The sequence below is a fragment of the Micropterus dolomieu genome, linkage group LG19 (assembly GCF_021292245.1).
Source record: "Micropterus dolomieu isolate WLL.071019.BEF.003 ecotype Adirondacks linkage group LG19, ASM2129224v1, whole genome shotgun sequence".
Taxonomy (NCBI): domain Eukaryota; kingdom Metazoa; phylum Chordata; class Actinopteri; order Centrarchiformes; family Centrarchidae; genus Micropterus; species Micropterus dolomieu.
Window position 1 is genome coordinate 19,978,853 of NC_060168.1, and position 9,914 is coordinate 19,988,766.

Below are 9,914 nucleotides of genomic sequence, written 5' to 3' on the forward strand. Positions count from 1 at the left end.
ATATATATATATATATATATATATAAAAATCACCCTGAAAAACTGCGGCAGCCTCAATCAAAAATGTAGCTGAGACATCCTAATGTAAACAATGATAAAACTAGCAATAAAAATGGTCTTAGACGGTGATTAAGCCGGAGACGTTGAGTTGACTTGGCAGATAACTTAATAATGTCTGTGTTAACATAAGACGGAGGTTGTTGTGTTATTCTGCTCGGTTATAACGTTAGACTTCTAGCTAACGTTAACAGTACATCAAATGTAAACTTGCCTACCACTGAATATCGGTTGCTAGCCTTACACAACTGTTAAAGCTATGTCATAATAATATTGGGCAAACCAACTATCCTCTTGACAAAACATATGGCTAACTGTTGACGTTAGTTGTTTTGTTTTTGCGGTAGCTAGCATGCTAGCATGCTAACCAGGCTAAAGTAGAAGACACCAAAACAACAAAGCGACAGCGGGACAGACAGCAGCGACAGAAACGGCTCTGCTTACACTGTGATGTGCCCGGCCCCTCGCATAACCACAGGCTCCGGACAGTATCTGGGTAAGTGTTCCTCACTCACTACGTGCTCATCCTCTTCGTCTTCCAACTCATAAATGGTATCAAAGTCCGCCATGTTGGGTAGTAAGACGCTCATGACGTCTCCTACGGGGCTGCGCACAGACGCACGAGCGGGCGCGTGAAGTTAAGAGCGATCACTTCCACTCTGTGTCCAGAACCAGAGCTGGAAATCATCATCAAAACGACCTTTTAACATCAGTGAGACATAACAGATGTGGATAAGTAGAATCTGTTAGACCCAAAACGTAGTAACAGAGTGATAAATTCTGCAGTTTGCATTCATTAATTCTGACATGGGTCAAAGTCCTCCTCCCAAAATAGCCAGTCTAGCCACATGACTATTAACATGTCACTTCCACTAAATAGGCTTACGTATGAACCTACACTTTGAACACATAAGACTAAAACAGACCAATGTCAAGTCTACATGCTAAAACGTTTTTATAGCCTATAAGATGTTTCCCTGACATTGAATACCAAATTAAAATGCACCTGTTGAGATAGTAGGCTACCACAGGCCTGTCTGATCATAACCAAAAATGTAGGCCTAATATAGTTTACAAGAGTTAGATAAAGATTTGTGGCACATGTCAAGTGTTATACAGAACTGGAAAAAAAGACGCTCCATGATTTTAATTGTTATAGGCCTAGCCTATTCATTTGTGTATGAGGAATGTCAGAGGTATGCATATGCATGTCCAAGCTTCCAAGAAATAAGAGAAACGACAGGTATATTCCAAAAAAAAAAAGACATTTTATTTACACTTTGAGCACTGCCATCAGACGACCGTCGTACCCTATCATTAACAGCTGTTCCTGCTTTACTAAAGCAGGTAATATTGTGCTGGAAAAAAAAGATTTGTCACGTTTGTCCAGTTTGGCATGAGCTACATACAATCCAGTTTAAAACGTCATTAAAATGTCCCTGAATTCTCATTTTATTCACATACATGTCATCACATACAACAAAAGGATATTTATATCTTATTAACTCACAAACAATTTAAAGCTTTTAAGTTTGAAACACGTCGATTTTTACGTTGTTTTTAACCCCACGTTATAACTATTCTATAAAAAGCAATATTTCAAGAGCCTCCAGCATTTCGTTGCTATAAATCAAATATTTTATCCACAGCTTTGTGCAGTTCAGATCTTCTGGCTGCCTATCAAGTGTCCTGTCAGCGTGTCGGAGTGCTCAGTTATGTTAGATGGTCCAGAGGGGGAACTGCTTTACTGAGTCACAGTCACTTGCTGTATATTCCTGATAGATGGCAAGGTGTTCATTCCCTGAGGAGGGTACAGAGAGCCGTGGATGTCTGTGGGACTGAGAGACCCCGGCACCGGCAGAGGGCTCACCGAACCCGGGTCACTGTGCACAGAGCCCCCGCTGCCGTCAGACTGACCCAGCTTCTTCTTGATCATTTTCCTCTCTTTGGCTCTGCGGTTCTGAAACCAGATTTTCACCTGAAAAAGCCCAAAGAAATGGACGTTAAATCGACATTTTTGGGTGTGTGCTACCTCATTTAATCTCCAAGCATTTCTATATCGCTTAATTAAAACACACCTAAATTAATAATATAAAACAATAATTAGGCTATTAAGAATAATGCTACCTCGTTTAAATTCCATGTTATTAAAATAAAATACATTTAAAAAGATAGGTCTATAGAGTGGAAAACACTGTCAATGAATAACAATAACTGACACTTTATTTTTAAGTGTGAGCTACCACGTTTAATCTCCATTTCATTACTGGGGGGGGGAAAAATGCCCATTACCCAATAGATATAAATAACTAACTGTCTTTGTCCATAATTTGATATTATTTTCTGCTGTCATTTCAAATTGATAGTAAATATGAAAACCTGTGTGTGCACATGAGCGTTTATATTTCAAAAATGTCAGGCACTATTAATAACATAATCTATTTGTAGGCCTATGTTTGACTTATTATTTAACATGGAATAATTGATGAATTGATAATAACTAAAGACAACATGTCAGGGGTTAAGGTATCTTTAAATATATCCCAGGCAAATTTCTGAATCCTGAACGTAAATATGCAGAGTTTCAACAGCAAAAATTTATTTTGACGACAACACTGACATCGTGTAAGTTACACATATGAAAACAATCCTACATGTCTAAATGGTGCCTATTAATGCTCATACATGACATATGTAGCCTATGTCATACGTTTAAAGCACTCATCGCTGCTTTCTGCAATGAAAATAAACCAGAATCGTTTCATACCTGTCTTTCCGACAAACCGAGGTTGACAGCCAGTTCAGATTTCCTCCTGATGGTGATGTATCTGTTGAAATGAAACTCCTTCTCCAGCTCCAGCCTCTGATGGTCTGTGTAAACTACCCTGTATTTCTCCTTCGTTCTTGTTTTACCTGCGAACAAGAAACAAAAACACACAGCATGAAGATTGTGCAGGTAGGTGGTTGAACTGGAACATTTATACTGGGGAGGCTGCATGCCAAGACCGGCCTATCTGCACACGGCATCTTTATTAGCTGCCCCTTAAATCCACATCTCTTTGCTCTGGCTACAGATACGCAAATTGGGCTTCATCTTGCTTTGATGACAACTGTAGAACAGTGAATTTCAAACAGCCAGCAATCAGATCCTCCAGAGACAAGTTAAAAAGAAAGACACGACACAGGAGTTAAGAAAAAAACATCTTCAAAGACGTAGCATTAATGCACATTATTCCACCTTAAACACCTCCAGACAGTATGTGGGTTCTTCAATTTTTCAGGCCTGTTATAGGTGTTTTTCTTTTAATGTATGTACTTTGAAAACAAATGGCTGACATTTTAAAAATGATATGGACACCCATATCCTTACAAAAACCATAAAATAAATTAATCTAACGAATATGAATTAGTGTAACACAGTAGGGCTGGGTTTTCCCCCCTAGACCCTCATAATTAAAAATATTCGATTTCAAACTGTAATTTACGCCAACGAAAAGGCCTACTGTATGCACGACTCCACGTTTGAGACGTTGGCTGTGAAAAATGTCACTCTTTCCGGCAATATAACTCTTGGAGAGGAAGGGAGTTGGTGCATATCAAAGTGAAGAGGTGTTGAAAGCAAAGGCCTCCGCCTGGATATGACGGATAACACTAAAAACACCAAACAATGTGACAGGGAAATCGACCACACATCTCCAATGACATTAACATCACAACTGGGCCTGGCGCCGGTTCCTCACACCTCCTTTTTTATTTCCATCACAGGAGAGAATACAGTAGTAGACTGAGCTGATGGCCTTCAGTCCATTTTCTATCAAAATTATGAGATATGGAAACGAAGTATGGACACATTTGACTGAGTCCTTGTGGTGCGAGTCTAATGAAATTCATTAATATTATGTTATGGAGGCCTCTTCAATCACATCCTTTAAAGATTCTCATTCTGTAAACATTTTACACTCTGTTAACCTAAATGCAAGCAACCTCTATATGGCAAGTGTCAAAAGACCAGCGTTTCCTTATGTTCTTTCAATTTCTGTCAAGTTCTTTCTACTGTTGGCATTTCAGCATTTTCACCAGCATTATGTCTGATCTATTGATGGTAAGTCCGTGTTGCTCATTAAACAAATTCGATACGCTAGAAAAAAATATTAAAATGTGTGCGTAAAATCCAGTTGGACTCAAGGAAACACAAACTCTTGGGAGCGCAAAAACCTTAGGTTTTAGTTGCAAGAAAAGCAAAGGAACGCAGATTAGAATAACATAATTTTGGCACATTGTTTAAGATGATGAACTCACCTGTAGAAGATGATTGCGCCGTTTTACTCATCCACTGGAATGAATTGCGTCTCTCTCTATCAGGAGAAAGTTGTGCGACAGTAACGTTGTCCGGCGGCGGCTGTAACACCGCAGATCCTGGAGGATGCATATGACTGTACTCAGATGGGCAGTAAGGAACCTGTCCAGGAGAGGAGTTGTTCATGGGTGTAGGAATAGTATTAGGTGGTCCCAGACTGTATGCGCCCCAGTCCTCCCGTGGAGCGCCATATGCAGCTCCCCAACTTCCCGCAGACTGTGCGTGCGTATCCATGTTTGGCACATGATGGTATCCAGTAAAGTCTGGGTACTGTGGTGTAGAAACAAAGTTCTGTGGAGGCAGATTGATGCTTGATCTTCTTACTGGCCCTTGGTGATACATGCCGCTTTCTTTATCCAGAAGGTATCCCACATACATGATTTGTACAAAAAAAACAATGAAATGTAGTAATAGCAGCAAAGGGAATTATGTGGCCTGTTTTAAGGCGACATTGCTGCCCTGAACTTGTTAAAAACAATCCTTTTGCTGTTTACTCCAAATGTGTTCCCAAAGTGAAATGCGACGTAGTTCCAGTCTGTCTCCAGTCTCACATGATGTGGCTCTGTTGACAAAATGGTAAGGTATACTAAGGCCTGCCTGACGTCAGCCAACTCCTCAACTCTTGGAGATTTGCATTCAAATGTGAACTGACCGCTGCCGCCGGCACAGCTGTCCCCTTGCGGCTGTCCTGTAGCGCGTCATCACCTGACAGTGGGCCTATCCTGAACACGAGTTCTCCTCTCCATGAATATATTAACACCGCGGCCTATCAGATGCACATGCACGAACCGACAATAAACCGAGGCAAAGGCCTGTGCGTTATTGCGCGCAGATATATTTTCTTAAGCACTTACTTTCTTGTGATAATTGAGTTTAACATTAACAGAATATAGATACTAAATTACACATTAGTCTATGAGTTTTATCTAAATCCAGAACATTTAGCACATTTTTCACATCGTTTGGATATAAAACTTGTTATTTTGGGAACTCAGCTTCCAACCACGCTTCACGCGTAAACCCCCGTTGTATTTGTTAAGATATTCACTTGCAAACGAGGTGCAAAGTATGAGAGACTTTCTCTTGAAACAAGCCGGACCTTTCGTATTCCGTGTTCACACCTCAAGGTCGCACTTCGCAGCTAATTCCGGTTACAAGGAAACTCCAACAACCCCCTCTGTGACAAACAGCGGCCCTCGACACATCACTGTCCCCGCTGCCCCTTAAATTACAGTGAATGTATTTTTCTGTGATCATGTCACCAGCCAGATTAAAAATCACAGTTTTCAAAACGCATTTGGACATGGTTCCTTAAAAGTGCCAATTACTCTGCTGCAAGCATGCGCTGGAAACTAAAACATTTAGGGCAACAGTTTTAATTCAGTAGATCAAACAAACCCACTGAGCATAAATCTGAAAATGCCAGTTCAAAAGTTTTTTCCCCCGGCCCAAGTCTGAAGTGTACTCCTGTCTGTATTGATCATTGTGGTTGGATAACTTTATGCACCATTTGAGGAGTACTAGGCCAACTAGAAGTCTACTTATTCTCTTATTCTGTCTGCTCTTGGTATTTTTCTGATTAATTTGTTAGCAGTCTGAGGGCTTATTTAGCAGAGTTGACGGATTGGTTTGTCTAAAGTCATAAATGCTGATGAATGTCTGAACCATCTGGTTATGGAGTGGGCCTCTGACAGTCCACGGCCAGTCAGGTCTCTGATTTACACAGTTCAGTCTGTCAGTCTGCTGTCTGTTTAAAGAGCCAGTTCAGGATCTACTGTGACACGTTTTTGCTTGTTTCCCGACTGTTGGCTTTAACAGAAACTTTAGTGTACACCGTGGTGCAGTGTCAATCTGTCAATAGCACAAGCACGAATACATGCACAATGTTTACTCTTAAAGGACCCTACACATTTTAACAGGGTGATGATAGCAGGAATTCCGGTCATGAAGACTCCATGCACAAAAATAGATCGGTGAGATCAGGAGAATTCCTTGGGAATCACCACACTAAGAATAGCACTTTATTTCTCACTTCTTTATCTAAACGAGTTTATCTTTTCCCTGCCATATATCATCCACTTTAGACTAAGCTACATCACTTCATCATACTGTACTTGCAACGAGGTTACTTTGTTCTGTCCTGTAGTTTCCAGTGTGCAGATTGAGTATTCAGATTCAGTGCTGCCCTCTTGTGGATTTCTGCAAAACAACAGCTGCTGTAATAAAAATGGAGACTTGATATCTGTCTGACCACGAGTGGTGGAAAAAGTACATTTACTGAAATACTCAACTAAAGTACAAAAAAAAAAAAAAAAGATACTTTATTTGAGTATTTACATTTTCTGCTACTTTAAGCTTCTACTCCACTATGCTACATTTCAGAGGCAATTATTGTCCTTTTTTACGCCCCTACATGTAGCTATCTGATAACTTTACTTTGCGGATTCAGAATAATAACACAAAATATAATCAACAAATAAATAATGATGTATTACTACAGGTTAAGATAAGATTGGGTGATTTCACATGCTAGCAGTTTCTAAAGTAGTTAAAATAAGCTCCACCTTCACCAGCTGCAATATTAAGGTGGTGAACACATTAATGCATCAATAATTTAAATCCAATATTACAATAGACATTATTTTGAAACAGGCCATTCTGCAAAATGAGTATTTTTACTTTTGGTAATTTAAATGTATTTTGATGATATTATTGTAGTACTTTTACTTTTAGAGTAAAATTTAGATTTCAGGGCTTTAGGTAGGCTACAGAGTATTTCTACATTGTGGTATTATTACTTTTACTTAAGTAAAATATTGGAGTAGTTCTACCACTCCTGACCACTCACCGGACTGTTTACCACAAGAGGGCAGCCTCCACCAACAAACACTTCCATGATGTATACCATATTGTACAGCACATGCAGAGTAGACTATTACAATATGCATTATAAAGACTGATATATTCTGAATGACAAGACGTTACTGTAATAATCGCATTAAGTATGATGGTTTAAAGGGTAGAAAATACAGCTTTAATCTAAGTTTACAACAGCTGTTCCACAGATTTTAGGTAATAAATTACAAACAGACAACTGTATTTCTGAGCTGTCCATCTTAAGATAATATTTTATTTAGTAGTTCATTAGACAATGATTAGTTGCACATGCCTTAAATCCTGTCATTAGGAAACATCCATATATAAATTATGTTTTATCATCAGGTGCTTTTTGAGGCACCTTTCACTCAACTTAAAATAAATAAATGGAGCAGAATATTGAAACAGAAACTGCCTGAGTTACCATCAATGATGGAACTATCTTGATGACAGTTGTTTTATTGACAATCATCAGATGATCCTTCACCTCCTCATGATGTCCTTCCCTTTCTCTGAATTCAAATTCAAATATTTGAGATGTTTGTGTGAGTAACATCAGAGGAAGTTTGAGGAGAAAGTGTTTCTCTGTGACATGTCATCGGGTGATGCTTATTAAGTCTACCAGACCATTTTTTTTAAGATATCACATGATGGAGGGTGTACACAGCTATGATTCAGAAAATAAGCTCATCATCATCATGGCTGCTGTGATGCTGCTAGTGTTGTAGTTGTTCTCTTATTCTAGTCTATGACATCAACAAGTCTGATGTTCAACAAGAACAGACTTGTTCAGAGTTACAGAGTAAATTGAGCACAGCAGTGATGGAAGATGTATGCACATCTTTTACTTAAGTAAAAGTAACAATACAACAATGTAGAAATACTTTGTTACAAGTAAATGTCCTGCATTCAAATTTTACATTAATTACTTTTCTAATTTTCTGACTGGTCGAGGAAGGCTGAGTCAAGGTTTAGAGTGATGTGAGCAATCAGATTTATGTTTCATTATCACTGAAATACCTCCAGGTATTGCATTTGCATACTACAACAAGTGAGGATGAAGTGAAGTGCACTCAGTATATTGCTCTGAGTGTGAAGGTCCCTTCTTTCCCTGAGCTCAGCATAGTGTGTATGTTTAGCAGATCAGTGGTGAAGCAGCCCAAGAATTCAGTTTGCTGCATTTGATGTTATACAAGTGGCCGCAGCGTTTCTCTGCAGGAAGAGAGTTAAAACAAGACCATCTGCTACTATTTTTAGAGAAACTGCCTACATGGCTGACACACAAGCAGCAATCCTTTATCTGTGAACTATAATATTAAACACACATAAAGCAGCATACTGCAAACACAAGTCATATTAAAATATTTTGATGAATTTAGTTAGGATATGATAGAAATACATGTTGGCAAGACTGTGAAGAATGTTTCACTTTTTGAGCTGTTTGTTTTGCTTTTTCAAGGGTGAGAGAACATGGTCTTCATCATGGGGGCAGGGATGAATTCAGATGTTTTGGGGGGAAAGGTCTGGGAAAAATATTTTCATGTTCACATTATTCTGTAGAAAATGAGGCCATTTGACTATTTTGAAGCCCTGAGATAAAAAAATAAAATATGGATAAACATTTACATGGGAAGTTTACTTTTATTTTGGTTTTAAAAACCCCATAAAGGCACAAGTAGGCTTCAGTCTTTTTGTTATTACTTTTTAGGCAGGTCTTTCATAAATCCCATAAATTGGGATCACCAAAGTCATTGGGGTTCAGCCTCTGGGTGGTACCATGAATATTTGCAACAAATTTGACAGCAATCCATCCATTGAGATAAATATTTCAGTCTGGACCAAAGTGGTGAATCGACAGACTGTCAGACAGAGTGACATTGCTATTCATCAAGCCGTGCTGCAAGCATGGCTACAAAGTTTTGCGGATGCAAAAGAACAGTGTGCAGCTTCTACAATTTTTTGCCTTAAAAGACTTAAAAAAACTACAAACTACCTACAGTTCTGACTGACACAGCAAACAAATGAACCCCAAGAAAAAAACTCAATGTGCAATAATCTGAACCACAACATGCCACTGCAAATGTAATGCAACAGAGGCCAGTTTGCCAGCCACCGCACATTTACAAACTGCTGGTGGCAGCAAACAGGAGGTTCTGATGTCCCACTTTTGGACTAATCAGCCAAGAGAGCCACAGAGCAGCGAGATGGCCAACAGAAGTCCGGCAGCACCAGAACCAAACAGAAATTCCACAGAAAGGGATTAACATGCAAAAAAACATTCATCTGAGCTCCAAAATAACCCCATGTTCACATTAATTATGCCACTGTGAACAGCATTTTTCCCAGGCCCTCCTGGTGTATGAGCACTCTATACCCCCCTTAACCCCTGCTAGAGAGGTAAACAATGGGGGCAAGTGGATGAGCTGGTTTCATTGCACTTTTGCCTTTGAATGGGCATTGATGAAGCTGAAGGCTCCCAAGGTTGTAGGCATGACATAATTTTGTAGCAGATCTCTGGAAACTATTTGAAGTCAGACAATTTACTGATATACCTAGGCTCTGAAGCAGGAGGTGATCTGACACAATGCTCTAATTTGAGATAAGTTTTCTGTCTGTCATCAAC

General features: G+C 39.3%; 2 protein-coding genes across 2 annotated transcripts in view; both read right to left on the reverse strand.

Moving 5' to 3' along the window:
* chic1 (cysteine-rich hydrophobic domain 1) overlaps positions 1-662 on the reverse strand; it is an 11,383-nt gene extending 10,721 nt beyond the window's left edge. The window contains exon 1 of the mRNA XM_046029826.1: positions 502-662. Coding sequence (XP_045885782.1) covers positions 502-647 — 146 coding nt within the window. The 5' untranslated portion in view covers positions 648-662. The remainder of the gene's footprint in view (positions 1-501) is intronic.
* Positions 663-1,604: 942 nt separating this feature from the next.
* cdx4 (caudal type homeobox 4) lies at positions 1,605-4,792 on the reverse strand. Its single transcript, XM_046029824.1, has 3 exons — positions 4,357-4,792; positions 2,825-2,970; positions 1,605-2,035 (listed from the first exon to the last, which is right to left on the reverse strand). Exons 1-3 carry the CDS (start codon positions 4,790-4,792, stop codon positions 1,802-1,804), a joined length of 816 nt encoding a protein of 271 aa, XP_045885780.1. The 3' UTR covers positions 1,605-1,801.
* Positions 4,793-9,914: the final 5,122 nt, after the last annotated feature.

Bases quoted from the DNA above. Each gene is read 5' to 3' on its own strand.
- cdx4 (XM_046029824.1), bottom strand. From the start codon at position 4,792: ATGTATGTGGGATACCTTCTGGATAAAGAAAGCGGCATGTATCACCAA. The intron at 2,971-4,356 runs GTGAGTTCATCA...TCTTGTTCGCAG, and splicing joins GGCGCAATCATCTTCTACAG to GTAAAACAAGAACGAAGGAG. The intron at 2,036-2,824 runs GTATGAAACGAT...GGGCTTTTTCAG, and splicing joins TCGGTTTGTCGGAAAGACAG to GTGAAAATCTGGTTTCAGAA.